Here is a 22,931-nt window from a genome sequence, read left to right as displayed (position 1 = left end):
ATACAGCCATCTATACAGCCAAGTAAACAACCATCTACATGACCATCTATACAGCCAAGTAAACAACCATCTAAATGGCCATCTAAATGGCCATCTATACAGCCAAGTAAACAACCATCTATACAGCCATCTATACAGCCATCTATACAGCCAAGTAAACAACCATCTATACAGCCATCTATACAGCCAAGTAAACAACCATCTATACAGCCATCTATACAGCCATCTATACAGCCATCTATACAGCCAAGTAAACAACCATCTAAATGGACATCTATACAGCCAAGTAAACAACCATCTATACAGCCAAGTAAACAACCATCTATACAGCCAAGTAAACAACCATCTATATGGACATCTATACAGCCAAGTAAACAACCATCTACATGGACATCTATACAGCCAAGTAAACAACCATCTATATAGCCAAGTAAACAACCATCTATACAGCCAAGTAAACAACCATCTATATGGACATCTATACAGCCAAGTAAACAACCATCTACATGGACATCTATACAGCCAAGTAAACAACCATCTATACAGCCAAGTAAACAACCATCTATACAGCCAAGTAAACAACCATCTATACAGTCATCTATACAGCCAAGTAAACAACCATCTATACAGTCATCTATACAGCCAAGTAAACAACCATCTAAATGGACATCTATACAGCCAAGTAAACAACCATCTATACAGCCAAGTAAACAACCATCTATACAGCCAAGTAAACAACCATCTAAATGGCCAAGTAAACAACCATCTACATGGCCATCTATATAGCCAAGTAAACAACCATCTATATAGCCAAGTAAACAACCATCTATACAGCCAAGTAAACAACCATCTATACAGCCAAGTAAACAACCATCTACATGGCCATCTATATACCCAAGTAAACAACCATCTATACAGCCAAGTAAACAACCATCTACATAGCCAAGTAAACAACCATCTAAATGGACATCTATATAGCCAAGTAAACAACCATCTACATGGACATCTATATAGCCAAGTAAACAACCATCTACATGGACATCTATACAGCCAAGTAAACAACCATCTATACAGCCATCTAAATGACCATCTATACAGCCAAGTAAACAACCATCTATACAGCCAAGTAAACAACCATCTATACAGCCAATTAAACAACCATCTATACAGCCAATTAAACAACCATCTATACAGCCATCTAAATGACCATCTATACAGCCAATTAAACAACCATCTATATAGCCAAGTAAACAACCATCTACATGGACATCTATACAGCCAAGTAAACAACCATCTATACAGCCAATTAAACAACCATCTATATGGACATCTATATAGCCAAGTAAACAACCATCTACATGGACATCTATACAGCCAAGTAAACAACCATCTATACAGCCAAGTAAACAACCATCTATACAGCCAAGTAAACAACCATCTATACAGCCAAGTAAACAACCATCTAAATGGACATCTATACAGCCAAGTAAACAACCATCTATATAGCCAAGTAAACAACCATCTAAATGGCCATCTATATAGCCAAGTAAACAACCATCTATACAGCCAAGTAAACAACCATCTACATAGCCAAGTAAACAACCATCTAAATGGCCATCTATATAGCCAAGTAAACAACCATCTATACAGCCAAGTAAACAACCATCTAAATGGCCATCTATATAGCCAAGTAAACAACCATCTAAATGGACATCTATACAGCCAAGTAAACAACCATCTACATGGACATCTACACAACCATCTAAATGGACATCTATACAGCCAAGTAAACAACCATCTATACAGCCAAGTAAACAACCATCTATACAGCCAAGTAAACAACCATCTACATGGACATCTATACAGCCAAGTAAACAACCATCTACATGGACATCTACACAACCATCTAAATGGACATCTATACAGCCAAGTAAACAACCATCTATACAGCCAAGTAAACAACCATCTATACAGCCATCTATATAGCCAAGTAAATAACCATCTACACAGCCATCTAAATGGCCATCTATACAGCCAAGTAAACAACCATCTACACAGCCATCTTTACATCCAAGTAAACAGCAATCTAAATGGCCATCTATACAGCCATCTAAATGGCCATCTATATAGCCATCTAAATGGACATCTATACAGCCATCTAAATGACCATCTATACAGCCATCTAAATGACCATCTATACAGCCATCTAAATGACCATCTATACAGCCATCTAAATGGCCATCTATACAGCCATCTAAATGGCCATCTATACAGCCATCTAAATGGCCATCTATATAGCCATCTAAATGACCATCTATACAGCCATCTAAATGACCATCTATACAGCCAAGTAAACAACCATCTAAATGGCCATCTATACAGCCATCTAAATGGCCATCTATACAGCCAAGTAAACAACCATCTAAATGGCCATCTATACAGCCATCTAAATGGCCATCTATACAGCCAAGTAAACAACCATCTATACAGCCATCTACATGGACATCTATACAGCCAAGTAAACAACCATCTATACAGCCAAGTAAACAACCATCTAAATGGACATCTATACAGCCAAGTAAACAACCATCTATACAGCCAAGTAAACAACCATCTATACAGCCAAGTAAACAACCATCTAAATGGACATCTATACAGCCAAGTAAACAACCATCTAAATGGACATCTATACAGCCAAGTAAACAACCATCTACATGGACATCTATACAGCCAAGTAAACAACCATCTATATAGCCAAGTAAACAACCATCTAAATGGCCATCTATACAGCCAAGTAAACAACCATCTATATAGCCAAGTAAACAACCATCTAAATGGACATCTATACAGCCAAGTAAACAACCATCTATATAGCCAAGTAAACAACCATCTAAATGGACATCTATACAGCCAAGTAAACAACCATCTATACAGCCAAGTAAACAACCATCTAAATGGCCATCTATACAGCCATCTAAATGGCCATCTATACAGCCATCTAAATGGCCATCTATATAGCCATCTAAATGACCATCTATACAGCCATCTAAATGACCATCTATACAGCCAAGTAAACAACCATCTAAATGGCCATCTATACAGCCATCTAAATGGCCATCTATACAGCCAAGTAAACAACCATCTAAATGGCCATCTATACAGCCATCTAAATGGCCATCTATACAGCCAAGTAAACAACCATCTATACAGCCAAGTAAACAACCATCTAAATGGCCATCTATATAGCCAAGTAAACAACCATCTAAATGGCCATCTATACAGCCAAGTAAACAACCATCTATACAGCCAAGTAAACAACCATCTAAATGGACATCTATACAGCCAAGTAAACAACCATCTAAATGGACATCTATACAGCCAAGTAAACAACCATCTACATGGACATCTATACAGCCAAGTAAACAACCATCTATATAGCCAAGTAAACAACCATCTAAATGGCCATCTATACAGCCAAGTAAACAACCATCTATATAGCCAAGTAAACAACCATCTAAATGGACATCTATACAGCCAAGTAAACAACCATCTATATAGCCAAGTAAACAACCATCTAAATGGACATCTATACAGCCAAGTAAACAACCATCTATACAGCCAAGTAAACAACCATCTAAATGGCCATCTATATAGCCAATTAAACAACCATCTAAATGGACATCTATACAGCCAAGTAAACAACCATCTATATAGCCAAGTAAACAACCATCTAAATGGCCATCTATACAGCCAAGTAAACAACCATCTAAATGGCCAAGTAAACAACCATCTATACAGCCAAGTAAACAACCATCTATACAGCCAAGTAAACAACCATCTAAATGGACATCTATACAGCCAAGTAAACAACCATCTATACAGCCATCTATATAGCCAAGTAAACAACCATCTATACAGCCAATTAAACAACCATCTATACAGCCATCTAAATGGCCATCTATACAGCCATCTTTACATCCAAGTAAACAGCCATCTAAATGGCCATCTATACAGCCAAGTAAACAACATCTATACAGCCAAGTAAACAACATCTATACAGCCATCTACACAGCCAAGTAAATAACCATCTACACAGCCATCTAAATGGCCATCTATACAGCCAAGTAAACAACATCTATACAGCCATCTATACAGCCATCTAAATGGACATCTACACAGCCAAGTAAACAACCATCTATACAGCCATCTATACAGCCATCTAAATGGACATCTATACAGCCAAGTAAACAACCATCTATACAGCCAAGTAAATAACCATCTACACAGCCATCTTTACATCCAAGTAAACAGCCATCTAAATGGCCATCTACACAGCCATCTAAATGGCCATCTACACAGCCATCTAAATGGCCATCTACACAGCCATCTAAATGGCCATCTACACAGCCATCTACACGGCCATCTAAATGGCCATCTACACAGCCATCTACACAGCCATCTATACAGCCATCTAAATGGCCATCTACACAGCCATCTAAATGGACATCTATACAGCCATCTAAATGACCATCTAAATGGCCATCTATACAGCCATCTAAATGGCCATCTATACGGCCATCTATACAGCCATCTAAATGGCCATCTACACAGCCATCTAAATGGACATCTATACAGCCATCTAAATGACCATCTATATAGCCATCTAAATGGCCATCTACACAGCCATCTAAATGGACATCTATACAGCCATCTAAATGACCATCTATATAGCCATCTAAATGGCCATCTATACAGCCATCTAAATGGCCATCTATACAGCCATCTAAATGGCCATCTACACAGCCATCTAAATGGACATCTATACAGCCATCTAAATGACCATCTATATAGCCATCTAAATGGCCATCTACACAGCCATCTAAATGGACATCTATACAGCCATCTAAATGACCATCTATATAGCCATCTAAATGGCCATCTATACAGCCATCTAAATGGCCATCTATACAGCCATCTAAATGGACATCTATACAGCCATCTAAATGGACATCTATACAACCAAGTAAACAACATCTTTACAACCATCTATACAGCCAAGTAAACAACCATCTAAATGGCCATCTACACAGCCATCTAAATGGCCATCTATACAGCCAAGTAAACAACCATCTATACAGCCATCTACATGGACATCTATACAGCCAAGTAAATGGCCATTTCTTGCACAGCCATCTCATAATTAAGCTTATTCACAACCGGTTCTTTATTTACAACCTGGAGCACAGTCTAGCCCCTGAGGCCAGTGTACTCTCCAACAGGAAAGAAACCCTTAGGTTGCATTAAGTTAAGCAAAACAGCAACGAAGAGTGCTTTTCATGGCAGTATAGCACCTTTAGAGTTCATACAAAACAACACACAGCAGCCCCTCCTCCTCCCTGGAGGCACATGGTGCCTAACAAGGCTGGCGCCCCCCCTTGGGAGATCTTTGTGGGCTATACTCTGCCTTGTCTCAGGATGGTAAGTTGGTGGTTGAAGATATCCCTCCAGTGGTGTGGGGGCTGTGCTTTGGCAAAGTGGGTGGGGTTATATCCTTCCTGTTTAGCCCTGTCTGGGGGTATCATCGGATGGGGCCACAGTGTCTCCCGACCCCTTCTGTCTCAGCCTCCAGTATTTATGCTGCAAAAGTTCATGTGTCGGGGGGCTCGGGTCAGTCTGTTTTAACTGTAGACAGGAGTATTTCTCCTGTCTTGTCCTGTGCGAATGCAAGTTCTCTCTCTCTCTCTCTAATCCTGACCTGTTCACCGGACGTGCTTACCTGTCCCAGACCTGCTGTTTTCAACTCTCTAGAGACAGCAGGAGCGGTAGAGATACTCTGACTGATCGGCTATGAAAACCAACTGACATTAATTGAGGTGCACCTCAGCCACGCTCAAGGTTCTAAACGACATCATAACCACCATCGATAAGAGACATTACTGGCAGCCGTATTCATCGACCTGGCCAAGGCTTTCGACTGTCAATCACAACATTCTTATTGGCAAGCTCGAGAGCCTTGGTTTCGCAAATGATTGCCTCGCCTGGTTTACCAACTACTTCTCTGATAGAGTTCAGTGTGTCAAATCGGAAGGCCTGTTGTCCGGACCTCTGACCTCTGACCGCGGGCCGACTCTCTTTTCTGTATACATCAATGATGTTGTTCTTGCTGCTGGTGATTCTCTGATCCACCTCTACGCAGACGACACCATTCTGTATACTTCTGGCCCCTCCTTGGACACTGTGTTAACTAACCTCCAGACGAGCTTCAATGCCATACAACTCTCCTTCCGTGGCCTCCAACTGCTCTTAAACGCAAGTAAAACTAAATGCCTGCTCTTCAACCAATCGCAGCCCCACCTGCTCGCCCGTCCAGCATCACTACTCTGGACGGTTCTGACTTAGAATATGTGAACAACTACAAATACCTAGGTGTCTGGTTAGACTGTAAACTCTCCTTCCAGACTTACATTAAGCATCTCCAATCCAAAATTAAATCTAGAATATGCTTCCTATATCGCAACAAAGCATCCTTCACTCATGCTGCCAAACATACCCTCGTAAAACCATCCTACCGATCCTCGACTTCAGTGATGTCATCTATAAAATAGCCTCCAACACTCTACTCTACTTGGATGCAGTCTATCACAGTGCCATCCGTTTTGTCACCAAAGTCCCATACACTACCCACCATTGCGACCTGTACGCTCTCGTTGGCAGGCCCTCGCTTCATATTCGTCTCCAAACCCACTGGCTACAGGTTATCTACAAGTCGTTGCTAGGTAAAGCCTTGCCTTATCTCAGCTCACTGGTCACCATAGCAGCACTCACTCATACCTGCTGGAGCGCGTGCTACATCTCACTGGCCACCCCCAAAGCCAATTCCTCCTTTGGTCGTCTTTCCTTCCAGTTCTCTGCTGCCCATGACTGGAACAAATTGCAAAAATCTCTGAAGCTGGAGACTCACATCTCCCTCAGTAGCTTTAAGCGCCAGCTGTCGGAGCAGCTTACAGATCACTGCACCTGTACATAGCCCATCTGTAAACAGCCCATCCAACTACCTCATCCCCATACTGGTATTTATCTATTTATTTTGCTCCTTTGCACCCCAGTATCTCTACCTGCACATTCATCTTCTGCCGATCTACCATTCCAGTGTTTAATTGCTATATTGTAATTACTTCGCCACCATGGCCTATTTATTTCTTTAACTTACCTCATTTGCACTCACTGTATATAGACTTTTTGTTTTATTTTGTTCTACTGTATTATTGACTGTATGTTTTGTTTATTCCATGTGTAACTCTGTTGTTGTATGTGTCGAATTGCTATGCTTTATCTTGGCCAGGTCGCAGTTGCAAATGAGAACTTGTTCTCAACTAGCCTACCTGGTTAAATAAAGGTGAAATAAAAAAAATAAAAACTCCTGAGGTGCTGACCTGTTGCACCCTCGACAACCACTGTGATTATTATTATTTGACCCTGCTGGTCATCTATGAACATTTGAACATCTTGGCCATGTTCTGTTATAATCTCCACCCGGCACAGCCAGAAGAGGACTGGCCACCCCTCAAAGCCTGGTTCCTCTCTAGGTTTCTTCCTAGGTTTTGGCCTTTTTAGGGAGTTTTTCCTAGCCACCGTGCTTCTACACCTGCATTGCTTGCTGTTTGGGGTTTTAGGCTAAGTTTCTGTACAGCACTTTGTGACATCAGCTGATGTAAGAAGGGCTTTATAAATACATTTGATTGATTGATTGATTGATTAACCTCGCTTCCAGGCTATTGAACACATAAATATGCCTGGAATATAACCATTAATATTTGGCCTTAGTGGGAGTGACAATACAATTCTATAGGAGTGACCTAACCGAGTAAAGTCTTGGACATCATTTAATTTTAGCGAATCACACAACTGCGAGGCGTGGCTCCAAATAGAGGCCGGACCCGGGAAGGAACTTGTGGTGTGCTAACAAAAACAATCCCCCGGCTTCAAAGGGAGAAAAAAACAGCAGGCCCTACCTTTCAGCGAGCAAATTAACAAAGGACAGAACTAGCTGGATAATGTCTCCACAGGGACATGGCTAGCTAGATAACGTCTCCACGGGGACATGGCTAGCTAGATAACGTCTCCACAGGGACAGAGCTGGATAGATAACGTCTCCACGGGGACATGGCTAGCTAGATAACGTCTCCACGGGGACATGGCTAGCTAGATAACGTCTCCACGGGGACATGGCTAGCTAGATAACGTCTCCACAGGGACATGGCTAGCTAGATAACGTCTCCACGGGTTCATGGCTAGCTAGATAACGTCTCCACAGAGACATAGCTGGATAGATAACGTCTCCACGGGGACATGGCTAGCTAGATAACGTCTCCACAGAGACATAGCTAGCTAGATAACGTCTCCACAGGGACAGAGCTGGATAGATAACGTCTCCACAGGGACAGAGCTGGATAGATAACGTCTCCACAGGGCAGAGCTAGCTAGATAACGTCTCCACAGGGACAGAGCTAGCTAGATAACGTCTCCACAGGGACATGGCTGGATAGATAACGTCTCCACAGGGCAGAGCTAGCTAGATAACGTCTCCACAGGGACAGAGCTAGCTAGATAACGTCTCCACAGGGACAGAGCTAGCTAGATAACGTCTCCACAGGGACAGAGCTGGATAGATAACGTCTCCACAGGGACATGGCTGGATAGATAACGTCTCCACAGGGACAGAGCTAGCTAGATAACGTCTCCACAGGGACAGAGCTGGATAGATAACGTCTCCACAGGGACAGGGACAGAACAAATCTATTCTAGAAGCAAGATATCAATCTAATCTTTATTTTGCACTCACCTGCAGACAGACGGCCATGTTGACCCTGCAGCCGAAGGTGGTGCTGACGGCTCGAGGAGACAAACCCAGGTCTTTAAAGATCTTAGAGAAGGACTGGGTCAGAGTGATACGAGGACGCTCCTCTGCTACAACCATACAGGTCCTAACACACGACAAGTTTATGTTACGCAACTACACACACACACACACACACACACAGGGAAGAGAAAAGAAAAGGAAGCAATTCAGACAGTGTGTGTGTGGTGTGTGTGCATCCATGTGAGTGTGTGAGTGTGTGAGTGGTGTGTTTGCTGCCTGCGTGAGTGTGTGAGTGGGGTGTGTTTGCTGCCTGTGTGAGTGTGGTGTGTTTGCTGCCTGTGTGAGTGCATACTAACCCGTAGTGTCTCAGTCTGTGTCCCCAGGCCCTTGGTACACATCTCCATGACAGAGTAGGAGCAGAATGTGATTCTGACTTTATACTGGCTGACAGCTGACAACCACAGAGAAACATTACTGTCCAACTCTAGAGGAGGAACCAGGATCGACTGGTGGCCAGAGTATACACTAGGGAAAGACAGAGAGAGAGAGGCCAGGTTATTGTTCAACTCTAGAGGAGGAACCAGGATCGACTGGTGGCCAGAGTATACACTAGAGAAAGACAGAGAGAGAGGCCAGGTTATTGTCCAACTCTAGAGGAGGAACCAGGATCGACTGGTGGCCAGAGTATACACTAGAGAAAGACAGAGAGAGAGAGGCCAGGTTATTATCCAACTCTAGAGGAGGAACCAGGATCGACTGGCGGCCAGAGTATACACTAGAGAAAGACAGAGAGAGAGAGGCCAGGTTATTGTTCAACTCTAGAGGAGGAACCAGGATCGACTGGTGGCCAGAGTATACACTAGAGAAAGACAGAGAGAGAGAGGCCAGGTTATTGTCCAACTCTAGAGGAGGAACCAGGATCGACTGGTGGCCAGAGTATATACTAGAGAAAGACAGAGAGAGAGAGGCCAGGTTATTATCCAACTCTAGAGGAACCAGGATCGACTGGTGGCCAGAGTATACACTAGAGAAAGACAGAGAGAGAGAGGCCAGGTTATTGTCCAACTCTAGAGGAGGAACCAGGGTCGACTGGTGGCCAGAGTATACACTAGAGAAAGACAGAGAGAGAGGGGCCAGGTTATTGTCCAACTCTAGAGGAGGAACCAGGATCGACTGGTGGCCAGAGTATACACTAGAGAAAGACCGAGAGAGAGAGGCCAGGTTATTGTCCAACTCTAGAGGAGGAACCAGCATCGACTGGTGGCCAGAGTATACACTAGAGAAAGACAGAGAGAGAGAGGCCAGGTTATTGTCCAACTCTAGAGGAGGAACAAGGATCGACTGGTGGCCAGAGTATACACTAGAGAAAGACCGAGAGAGAGAGAGGCCAGGTTATTGTCCAACTCTAGAGGAGGAACCAGGATCGACTGGTGGCCAGAGTATACACTAGGGAAAGACAGAGAGAGAGAGGCCAGGTTATTATCCAACTCTAGAGGAGGAACCAGGATCGACTGGTGGCCAGAGTATACACTAGAGAAAGACAGAGAGAGAGAGGCCAGGTTATTGTTCAACTCTAGAGGAACCAGGATCGACTGGTGGCCAGAGTATACACTAGAGAAAGACAGAGAGAGGCCAGGTTATTGTCCAACTCTAGAGGAGGAACCAGGATCGACTGGTGGCCAGAGTATACACTAGAGAAAGACAGAGAGAGAGAGGCCAGGTTATTATCCAACTCTAGAGGAACCAGGATCGACTGGTGGCCAGAGTATACACTAGGGAAAGACAGAGAGAGAGAGGCCAGGTTATTGTTCAACTCTAGAGGAGGAACCAGGATCGACTGGTGGCCAGAGTATACACTAGAGAAAGACAGAGAGAGAGAGGCCAGGTTATTGTCCAACTCTAGAGGAGGAACCAGGGTCGACTGGTGGCCAGAGTATACACTAGAGAAAGACAGAGAGAGAGGGGCCAGGTTATTGTCCAACTCTAGAGGAGGAACCAGGATCGACTGGTGGCCAGAGTATACACTAGAGAAAGACCGAGAGAGAGAGGCCAGGTTATTGTCCAACTCTAGAGGAGGAACCAGCATCGACTGGTGGCCAGAGTATACACTAGAGAAAGACAGAGAGAGAGAGGCCAGGTTATTGTCCAACTCTAGAGGAGGAACCAGGATCGACTGGTGGCCAGAGTATACACTAGAGAAAGACAGAGAGAGAGAGGCCAGGTTATTATCCAACTCTAGAGGAACCAGGATCGACTGGTGGCCAGAGTATACACTAGAGAAAGACAGAGAGAGAGAGAGAGGCCAGGTTATTGTCCAACTCTAGAGGAGGAACCAGGATCGACTGGTGGCCAGAGTATACACTAGAGAAAGACAGAGAGAGAGGGGCCAGGTTATTGTCCAACTCTAGAGGAGGAACCAGGATCGACTGGTGGCCAGAGTATACACTAGAGAAAGACCGAGAGAGAGAGGCCAGGTTATTGTCCAACTCTAGAGGAGGAACCAGCATCGACTGGTGGCCAGAGTATACACTAGAGAAAGACAGAGAGAGAGAGGCCAGGTTATTGTCCAACTCTAGAGGAGGAACCAGGATCGACTGGTGGCCAGAGTATACACTAGAGAAAGACAGAGAGAGAGAGGCCAGGTTATTATCCAACTCTAGAGGAACCAGGATCGACTGGTGGCCAGAGTATACACTAGAGAAAGACCGAGAGAGAGAGGCCAGGTTATTGTCCAACTCTAGAGGAGGAACCAGCATCGACTGGTGGCCAGAGTATACACTAGAGAAAGACAGAGAGAGAGAGGCCAGGTTATTGTCCAACTCTAGAGGAGGAACAAGGATCGACTGGTGGCCAGAGTATACACTAGAGAAAGACCGAGAGAGAGAGAGGCCAGGTTATTGTCCAACTCTAGAGGAGGAACCAGGATCGACTGGTGGCCAGAGTATACACTAGGGAAAGACAGAGAGAGAGAGGCCAGGTTATTATCCAACTCTAGAGGAGGAACCAGGATCGACTGGTGGCCAGAGTATACACTAGAGAAAGACAGAGAGAGGCCAGGTTATTATCCAACTCTAGAGGAACCAGGATCGACTGGTGGCCAGAGTATACACTAGAGAAAGACAGAGAGAGAGAGGCCAGGTTATTATCCAACTCTAGAGGAGGAACCAGGGTCGACTGGTGGCCAGAGTATACACTAGAGAAAGACAGAGAGAGAGAGGCCAGGTTATTGTTCAACTCTAGAGAGAGAACCAGGATCTCCCTGCTACACCACATGAGCACTAACTGTGCTAGTTTACAGTCCCAAAATATTGCGATGCACTCACTGTACATGTCCTTTACCTGCTGAGGCACCAGAGAGCGAAGCCCAGGCCGCAGTAGGGGTCCAGACAGATGGCTATCTGGCGGGACGGGTACAGCTCACACTGCAGCTTGATGGAGCGACACAAGGCACTGGTGGCAGCATGGGACATCTGGAGGAAGAGATAACAGAACTGGTGGCACACTACAGTCTCTCTGGTAGTACCTCTCAAACTAACAGTGTACAGTATGGGTAGTACACAGTCTGTTCCCAGGTCCCTCTAACAGAACAACTACTGTAGGTTGTAGGTCAGACCTTGACTCCAGCCAGGATGCCCATGGTGGACACACTGAAGTCCAGGTCCAGTCAGGGGTTAGTTTACCTTGACTCCAGCCAGGATGCCCATGGTGGACACACTGAAGTCCAGGTCCAGTCAGGGGTTAGTTTACCTTGACTCCAGCCAGGATGCCCATGGTGGACACACTGAAGTCCAGGTCCAGTCAGGGGTTAGTTTACCTTGACTCCAGCCAGGATGCCCATGGTGGACACACTGAAGTCCAGGTCCAGTCAGGGGTTAGTTTACCTTGACTCCAGCCAGGATGCCCATGGTGGACACACTGAAGTCCAGGTATGCCAGCATCTCTGGGGTGGGAGGTTTGTAGATCTGAAGCCTCTTCGTCCTGGGGAGGTCGTCTGGGGTTGGGAGAATAACAATAGGTTTGGAGGGATGGATTTCACACAGTCCAGAGCAGCATGTAACAATGGCGCCGGAGAAGAAGGCTGATGTTTTACGTGCCCCCAACCGATTGTTTTTCAGTTTTTTATTTGTGTTATTTTGTAACTTATTTTGTAATTTATAATGTTGCCGCTACCGTCTCTCAGGACTGCGATTACTCACCACAGACTGGCAGAATCCTTTTTTTCCTTTAACAAGTCCGACGAGCCCGACGCGAATGATACACTGCTTTCCAAGGGAACAGGCCCAGATCCCCGTGATTTGCATGAAGAGGCAGCAGAGAACAAGGGGCCACAGTGCGGGCTGCCTTTTGAGAATTCGTAGGCGATTTAATAAACCCCCACTTCCTTCCTTTCTGCTAGATAACGTGCAATCTTTGGAGAATTACCAACGGGACATTCAAAACTGTAGTATCTTATCCTTCACGGAGTCGTGGCTGAACGACGACAATACCAACATACAGCTGGCTGGTTATAAGATGTACCGGCAGGATAGAACAGCGGCGTCTGGTAAGACAAGGGGAGGCGGTATATGTATTTTTTGTAAATAACAGTTGGTGTACGATATCTAAGGAAGTCTCGAACTATTGCTCGCCTGAGGTAGAGTATCTCAGGAAAAGCTGTAGACCCCACAATCTACCTAGAGAGTTTATCTGTATTTTTCGTTGCGGTTTTACCACAGTCAGAGGCTGGCACTAATACAGCCTTGAATGAGCCATAAGCAAACATGAAAACCCAGAGGCGGCGCTCCTAGTGGCCGGGGAATTTAATGCAGGGAAACAAATCAGCATGTTAAAATGTGCAACCAGAAAAACACTCTGGGCTACCTATACACCACACACAGAGACTCATAAAGCTCTCCCTCACCCTCCATTTGGCAAATCTGACCATAACTCTATCCTCCTGATTCCTGCTTACAAGCTGAAATTTAAGCAGGAAGCACCAGTGACTAGATCAATAAAAAAGTGGACTGATGAAGCAGATGCTAAGCTACAGGACTGTTTTGCTAGCACAGAATGGAACATGTTCAGAGATTCCTACGATGGCTTTGAGGAGTACACCACATCAGTCACTGGCTTCATCAATAAGTGCATCGATAACTTCGTCCCCACAGTGACCGTACGTACATACCCCAACCAGAAGCCATGGATTACAGGCAACATCCACACTGAGCTAAAGGCTAGACCTGCCGGCCTCAAGGAGTGGGACTCTAACCTGGAAGCTTATTTGCCAGCAGCATACCACCCTGCATACCACTGCTGGGTTGGTCCTGGTCAGTCCCTGGATGGGAGACCAGATGCTGCTGGAAGTGGTGTTGGAGGGCCAGTAGGAGGCACTCTTTCCTCTGGTCTAAAAAATATCCCAATGCCCCAGGCCAGTGATTGGGGACACTGCCCTGTGTAGGGTGCCGTCTTTCGGATGGGACGTTAAACGGGTGTCCTGACTCTCAGCGGTCATTAAAAGATCCCATGGCACTTATCGTAAGAGTAGGGGTGTTAACCCCGGTGTCCTGGCTAAATCCCCAATCTGGCCATCAAACCATCACGGTCACCTAATAATCCCCAGTTTACAATTGGCTCATTCATCCCCATCCTCTTCCCTGTAACTATTCCCCAGGTCATTGCTGCAAATTCTCAGTCAACTTACCTGGTAAAATAACGGATAAATAAAATAAATAAATATAAGAAATCCTGCTATGCCCTCCGACGAACCATCAATACAGGACAAAGATTGAATCGTACTACACCGGCTCTGAGAGATGTGGCAGGGCTTGCAAACCATTACAGAATACAAAGGGAAGCACAGCCGAGAGCTGCCCAGTGACACGAGCCTACCAGACTTCTACGCTCGCTTCGAGGCAAATAACACTGAAACATGCATGAGAACACCAGCTGTTCCTGAAGACTGTGATGAAGCTCTCTGCAGCCGATGTGAGTAAGAGCTTTAAACAGGTCAACATTCACAAGGCCGCAGGGCCAGACGGATTACCAGGACGTGCACTGTGAGCATGCGCTGACCAACTGGCAAGTGTCTTCACTGACATTTTCAACCTCTTTCTGTCCGAGTCTGTAATACCAACATGTTTCAAGCTGACTACCGACCCGTAGCACTCACATCTGTAGCCATGAAGTGCTTTGAAAGCCTGGCCATGGCTCACATCAACACCATTATCCCAGAAACCCTAGACCCACTCCAATTTGCATACCGCCCCAACATTTGATGCAATCTCTTTTGCCCTTTCCCATCTGGATATGTGAGAATGCTATTCATTGACTACAGCTCAGCGTTCAACACCATATAGTGCCCTCAAAGCTCATCAACAATCTCTGTAACCTAGGACTAAACACCTCCCTCTGCAACTGGATCCTGGACTTCTTGACGGGCCGCCCCCAGGTGGTGAGGGTAGGTAACAACACATCCGCCACACTGATCCTCAACACAGGGGCCCCTCAGGGGTGCGTGCTCAGTTCCCTCCTTTACTCCCTGTTCACACATGACTGCATGGCCAGGCACAAACTCCAACACCATCATTAAGTTTGCTCGATGACACAACAGTGGTAGGCCTGATCACCGACAATGACGAGACAGCCTATAGGGAGGAAGTCAGAGACCTGGCCGTGTGGTGCCAGGACAACAACCTCTCCCTCAACGTGATCAAGACAAAGGAGATGACTGTGGACTACAGGAAAAAGAGGATCAAGCACGTCCCCATTCTCATTCTCGGAGCTGCAGTAGAGCAGGTTGAGAGCTTCAAGTTCCTTGGTGTCCACATCTCCAACAAACTAACATGGTCCAAGCACACCAAGACAGTTGTGAAGAGAGCACGACAAAACCTATTCCCCATCAGGAGACTGAAAAGATTTGGCATGGGTCCTCAGATCCTCAAAAGGTTCTACAGCTGCACCATCGAGAGCATCACTACCTGGTATGTCAACTGCTCGGCCTCTGACTGCAAGGCATTACAGAGGGTAGTGAGAATGGCCCAGTACATCACTGGGGCCAAGCTTCCTGCCATCCAGGACCTCTATACCAGGCGGTGTCAGAGGAAGACCCTATAGAGGGTAGTGCGAACAGCCCAGTACATCACTGGGGCCAAGCTTCCTGCCATCCGGGACATCTATACCAGGCGGTGTTAGAGGAAGACCCTAAAAATTGTCAAAGACTCCAGTCACCCTAGTCATAGACTGTTCTCTCTACTACCACACATCAAGCAGTACGGGAGAGCCAAGTCTTGGTTCAAGAGGCTTCTAAACAGCTTCTACCCCCAAGATATAAGACTCCTGAACATCTAATCAAATGGCTGCCCAGACTATGCCTCCTACACTGTATATAGCCTCCACATTGACTCTGTACCGGTACCCCCTGTATATAGCCTCCACATTGACTCTGTACCGGTACCCCCTGTATATAGCCTCCACATTGACTCTGTACCGGTACCCCCTGTATATAGCCTCCACATTGACTCTGTACCGGTACCCCCTGTATATAGCCTCCATATTGACTCTGTACCGGTACTACCTGTATACAGCCTCCACATTGACTCTGTACCGGTACCCCCTGTATATAGACTCCACATTGACTCTGTACCGGTACCCCCTGTATATAGCCTCCACATTGACTCTGTACCGGTACCCCCTGTATATAGCCTCCATATTGACTCTGTACCGGTACTACCTGTATACAGCCTCCACATTGACTCTGTACCGGTACCCCCTGTATATAGTCTCGCTATTATTATTTTGCTCTTTAATGACTTGTTTATTTCTTATGTTTTTTTATAAACTGCATTGTTGGTTAAGGGCACGTAAGTAAGCATTTCACTGTAAGGTCTACACCGGTTGTATTCGGCGCATGTGACTTATACAATTAGATTTGAGTAAAATGAGGGTTTGTTACCTGTGTCCAGTACCATCGGCCATGACTTGACGTCCACAGCAGCCGCAGCCTCTTTGGACTTCAACAGCTTCATTATTGCTTGGGTGGTCAGGATACACACCGATTTACTGACCTGTCACACAGTGTTATTTGGGTTATTTCACCTTTATTTAACCAGGTAAGGTTGAGAACAACTTCTCATTTACAATTGCGACCTGACCAAGATAAAGCAAAGCAGTGACACAAACAACACAGTTACACATGGAACAAACAAACACAGTCAATAACACAAAAAAAGTCTATATACCGTGGCGAAATAATTACAATATAGCAATTAAACACTGAAGTGATAGATGTGCAGAAGATGAGTGTGCAAGTAGAGATACTGGGGTGCAAAGGAGAATAAATAAATAAATAAACAACAGTATGGGAATGAGGTAGGTAGATGGGCTATTTACAGATGGGCTATGTACAGGTGCAGTGATCTGTGAGCTACTCTGACAGCTGGTGCTTAAAGCTAGTGAGGGAGATATGAGTATCCAGCTTCAGCAATTTTTGCAGTTCGTTCCAGTCATTGGCAGCAGAGAACTGGAAGGAAAGACGGCCAATGGAGGAATTGGCTTTGGGGGTGACCAGTGAAATATACCTGCTGGAGCGCGTGCTACGGGTGGGTGTTGCTATGGTGACCAGTGAGCTGAGATAAGGCGGGGCTTTACCTAGCAAAGACTTATAGATGACCTGGAGCCAGTGGGTTTGGCGACGAATATGAAGCGAGGGCCAGCCAAGGAGAGCATACAGGTCGCAGTGGTGGGTAGTTTATCTTTTTATGGCTGTAGGGGCAGTATTGAGTAGCTTGGATGAAAAGGTGCCCATTGTAAACGGCCAGCTCCTCAGTCTCAGTTGCTATTATATGCATATCATTATTAGTATTGGATAGAAAACACTCTGAAGTTTCTAAAACTGTTTGAATTATGTCTGTGAGTATAACAGAACTCATATAGCAGGCAAAAACCTGAGAAATTCCACTTCCTGTTGTTTTCTTTTCTGGGGGTGGCAGATTTTCAACCAAGCTTCTCATTGAAATTACAGCAAGATATGGATGTGTTTTCACTTCCTACGCCTTCCACTAGATGTCAACAGTCAATAGAAAGTTTTCTGATGACTCTAATGTGAAGGGGGGTCGAATGACACAGGAAATAGTCACCAGTGCCACGAGTTGACCATTCTTACACCATGCACGTTCACAGGGGAAGGACCTGTGTTCCACCGGTCATTAGAAGTCATTCTAATTCACCAGTTGAAACATTCTTCAAGATATATGTAAACAACATTCTAAAGATTGATTCAGTACATCGTTTGACATGTTTCTACTGACTGTTACGGAACTTTTGGACATTTCGTCACGTTATAGTAGACGCGCTTTGTGACTTTGGAATTGTTAACCAAATGCGCTAACCAAAGTAGCTAATTGGACATAAATAACAGACATTTTCGAACAAATCAAGCATTTATTGTGGACCTGGGATTCCTAGGACTGCATTCTGATGAAGTTCATCAAAGGTAAGGAAACATTTATCATGTATTTTCTGGTTTCTGTTGACTCCAACATGGCGGCTAATTTGGCTTCTGTTCTGAGATTATTGCATGGGTTGCTTTCTCCGTAAACTTTTTTAAAAATCTGACACAGTGGTTGCATTAAGGAGAGGTATATCTATCATTCCATATGTATAACTTATATTACCATCTACATTTATGATGAGCATTTCTGTTGAAACGATGTGGCTATGCAAAATCACTTGATGTTTTTGGAACTAGTGAATCTAATAAGCCAATGTAAACTCAGATTTATTTATATAAATATGAACTTTATCAAACAAAACATGCATGTATTGTGTAACATGAAGTCCTATGAGTGTCATCTGATGAAGATAATTCAAGGTTAGTGATTCATTTTATCTTTATTTCTGCTTTTTGGAAAATGGCTGTGCTTATTGTGGTTTTGGTGGAGACCTAACATAATCGTTTGTAGTGCTTTCGCTGAAAAGCCTATTTGAAATCGGACACGTTGGTGGGATTAACAACAGGATTACCTTTAAAATGATATAAAACACATGTATGTTTTAGGAATTGTAATTATGAGATTTCTGTGGTTTGAATTTGGCGCTCTCTATTTTCACTGGTAGTTGTCATATCGATCCCGGTATTGGGATTGCAGCCATAACAAAATGGGGCTTTGGTGACAAAACGGATGGCACTGTGATAGACTGCATCCAATTTGCTGAGTAGAGTGTTGGAGGCTATTTTGTAAATGACATCGCCGAAGTCACCCATAGTTATGTTAGTGACAGCTGTGTACCTCTACCATCTTCTTGACAGTGGGTAAAATGATTGATAATTACTCTAATATTAGCGAGATTAGGCTAGGCCGTGTTGGCGAGATTAGGCTAGGCCATGTTGGCGAGATAAGGCTAGGAGATTAGGCTAGGCCATGTTGGCGAGATTAGGCTAGGCCATGTTGGCGAGATTAGGCTAGGCCATGTTGGCGAGATAAGGCTAGGAGATTAGGCTAGGCCATGTTAGTGAGATTAGGCTAGGCCATGTTGGCGAGATTAGGCTAGGCCATGTTGGCGAGATTAGGCTAGGCCATGTTGGCGAGATTAGGCTAGGCCATGTTGGCGAGATAAGGCTAGGAGATTAGGCTAGGCCATGTTGGCGAGATTAGGCTAGGCCATGTTGGCGAGATAAGGCTAGGCGATTAGGCTAGGCCATGTTAGTGAGATTAGGCTAGGCCATGTTGGCGAGATTAGGCTAGGCCATGTTGGCGAGATTAGGCTAGGCCATGTTGGCGAGATTAGGCTAGGCCATGTTGGCGAGATTAGGCTAGGCCATGCTGGCGAGATTAGGCTATTCTGGCGAGATTACTCTAATATTAGCGAGATTAGGCTAGGCCATGTTGGCGAGATTAGGCTAGGCCATTCTGGCGAGATTAGGCTAGGCCATTCTGGCGAGATTAGGCTAGGCCATTCTGGCGAGATTAGGCTACCCCATTCTGGCGAGATTAGGCTAGGTCATGTTGTCGAGATTAGGCTAGGTCATGTTGTCGAGATTAGGCTAGGTCATGTTGTCGAGATTAGGCTAGGTCACGTTGGCGAGATTAGGCTAGGCCATTCTGGCGAGATTAGGCTACCCCATTCTGGCGAGATTAGGCTAGGTCATGTTGTCGAGATTAGGCTAGGCCATGTTGGCGAGATTAGGCTAGGCCATGTTGGCGAGATTAGGCTAGGCCATGTTGGCGAGATTAGGCTAGGCCATTCTGGCGAGATTAGGCTAGGATATTAGGCTAGCCCATGTTAGCAAGATTAGGCTAGGCCATATTGGCGAGATTAGGCTAGGTCATGTTGGCGAGATTAGGTTAGGCCATTCTGGCGAGATTAGGCTAGGCCATTCTGACGAGATTAGGCTAGGCCATTCTGGCGTGATTAGGCTAGGTCATGTTGTCGAGATTAGGCTAGGAGATTAGGCTAGGTCATGTTGGCGAGATTAGGCTAGGAGATTAGGCTAGGTCATGTTGGCGAGATTAGGCTAGGCCATTCTGGCGAGATTAGGCGAGGCCATTCTGGCAAGATCAGGCCATTCTGGCGACATTAGGCGAGGCCATTCTGGCGAGATCAGGCCATTCTGGCGACATTAGGCGAGGCCATTCTGGCGAGATTAGGCTAGGTCATTCTGGCGAGATTAGGCTAGGCCATTCTGGCGAGATTAGGCCATTCTGGCGAGATTAGGCCATTCTGACGAGATTAGGCCATTCTGGCGAGATTAGGCGAGGCTATTCTGGCGAGATTAGGCTATTCTGGCTAGATTAGGCTAGGCCATTCTGGCGAGATTAGGCTAGGCCATGCTGGCGAGATTAGGCTAGGCCATGCTGGCGAGATTAGGCTAGGCCATGCTGGCGAGATTAGGCTAGGCTATTCTGGCGAGATTAGGCGAGGCTATTCTGGCGAGATTAGGCGAGGCTATTCTGGCGAGATTAGGCGAGGTTATTCTGGCGAGATTAGGCTAGACCATACTGGTGAGATTACGCTAGGCCATGTTAGTGAGATTACGCTAGGCCATGTTAGTGAGATGAAGCTAGGCCATGTTAGTGAGATTAGGCTAGGCCATGTTAGTGACATTAGGCTAGGCCATGTTAGTGAGATTAGGCTAGGCCATGTTAGTGAGATTAGGCTAGGCCATGTTAGTGAGATTAGGCTAGGCCATGTTAGTGAGATTAGGCTAGGCCATGTTAGTGAGATTAAGCTAGGCCATGTTAGTGAGATTAGGCTAGGCCATGTTAGTGAGATTAGGCTAGGCCATGTTAGTGAGATTAAGCTAGGCCATGTTAGTGAGATTAGGCTCGGCCATGTTAGTGAGAGCTGTGTACCTCTACAATCATCTTGACGGTGGGGAGGGTGGTGGCCAGGTTCTGAGGATGAGGGGGTCTGACGGTGACAGGAACACAGCCAGCGTACAGACACCCATAGAACGTAGCGATCAGGTCAATACCTGGAGAGAGACAAGGGCAAAGAGACCATTAGAGACCATTAAACCCAGTTCAAATCAAGACAAGACGTGCAGTTGAGACTGTTTCCACAGTAAGGGTGCCTCTTTACATTAACATGAGGAAACTTTGACAAAAGTTGCCACTTGTTGTAACAAATACATGCACCAGAAACAGGGTACAGTTTTTGTCTTGTTAGAAAGGTCAGCATGCCAGGCTAGCAACACTACATGACCAAAAGTACGTGGACATACTTGTCCAACATCTCATTCCACAATCATGGGCATTAATATGGAGTCGGTCCCCCCTTTGCTGCTATAACAGCCTCAACTCTTCTGGGAAAGCTTTCCACTAGATGTTGGAACATTGCTGCTATAACAGCCTCAACTCTTCTGGGAAAGCTTTCCACTAGATGTTGGAACATTGCTGCTATAACAGCCTCCACTCTTCTGGGAAAGCTTTCCACTAGATGTTGGAACATTGCTGCTATAACAGCCTCCACTCTTCTGGTAAAGCGTTCCACTAGATGTTGGAACATTGCTTGAGGTTGAGTGATTAGGCCAGGCTCACAGTTGGCGTTCCAATTGTGACGACCAGCCCACTCTGTCTGCCGTATTCTCTCTTTGTTCTTGTTTCCTTATTAGGATGCCGTTGGGCGGAGTTGGGAGGGTCGTCAGCTACATGGGAAACACCTGGGTCCGGTGTGTCCCAGCATAAATACACCACTTCCCCATTCATGGAGGAGACTCTCTCCATGCTGACACACCTGGGCCCGGTGTCTCCCAGGATAAATACACCACTTCCCCATTCATGGAGGAGACTCTCTCCATGCAGACACACCTGGGCCCGGTGTCTCCCAGCATAAATACACCACTTCCCCATTCATGGAGGAGACTCTCTCCATGCAGACACCTGGGCCCGGTGTCTCCCAGCATAAATACACCACTTCCCCATTCATGGAGGAGACTCTCTCCATGCAGACACACCTGGGCCCGGTGTCTCCCAGCATAAATACACCACTTCCCCATTCATGGAGGAGACTCTCTCCATGCAGACACACCTGGGCCCGGTGTCTCCCAGGATAAATACACCACTTCCCCATTCATGGAGGAGACTCTCTCCATGCAGACACACCTGGGCCCGGTGTCTCCCAGGATAAATACACCACTTCCCCATTCATGGAGGAGACTCTCTCCATGCAGACACACCTGGGCCCGGTGTCTCCCAGGATAAATACACCACTTCCCCATTCATGGAGGAGACTCTCTCCATGTAGACACACCTGGGCCAGGTGTCTCCCAGGATAAATACACCACTTCCCCATTCATGGAGACTCTCTCCATGCAGACACCTTTACAGATTTTGTTGTGCATCTTGGTGGCTTTTGGTTGTTTGCTTTGGCACCTTTCAACACCCTGCATTATCACATTCATGCATGCAAAACACTCACACTACTGATTACACACACCATTGTATATTGTACTTAGTTTACTTTATTTAATAAATATATGTTTTGTTACTCCTTATCTCCACGTGGTCTCCCTTTTGTTACGGGCTTTGAGCCGGTTTGTGACACAATTCATCCCAAAGGTGTTCGATGGGGTTGAGGTCAGTCTTGTGCTGAC

The 22,931-nt window shown here is 45.6% G+C and overlaps 1 protein-coding gene across 1 annotated transcript in view; it reads right to left on the bottom strand.

Moving 5' to 3' along the window:
* The window catches only part of dip2a (disco-interacting protein 2 homolog A), a 299,931-nt gene that overhangs the window by 25,949 nt on the left and 251,051 nt on the right, over positions 1–22,931 (bottom strand). The window contains exons 26-31 of the mRNA XM_065019803.1: positions 21,190–21,311; positions 16,791–16,902; positions 12,742–12,851; positions 12,200–12,330; positions 9,217–9,385; positions 8,843–9,013 (exon numbers count right to left, since the gene is read on the bottom strand). Of these exons, the coding sequence (XP_064875875.1) occupies positions 8,843–9,013; positions 9,217–9,385; positions 12,200–12,330; positions 12,742–12,851; positions 16,791–16,902; positions 21,190–21,311 (815 nt within the window). The remainder of the gene's footprint in view (positions 1–8,842; positions 9,014–9,216; positions 9,386–12,199; positions 12,331–12,741; positions 12,852–16,790; positions 16,903–21,189; positions 21,312–22,931) is intronic.

Source organism: Oncorhynchus nerka, linkage group LG1 (assembly GCF_034236695.1).
Source record: "Oncorhynchus nerka isolate Pitt River linkage group LG1, Oner_Uvic_2.0, whole genome shotgun sequence".
NCBI classification, from domain to species: Eukaryota; Metazoa; Chordata; class Actinopteri; order Salmoniformes; family Salmonidae; genus Oncorhynchus; species Oncorhynchus nerka.
Note: the sequence above shows the minus strand (reverse complement) of the source record. Positions and strands in the feature narration are given on the sequence as shown.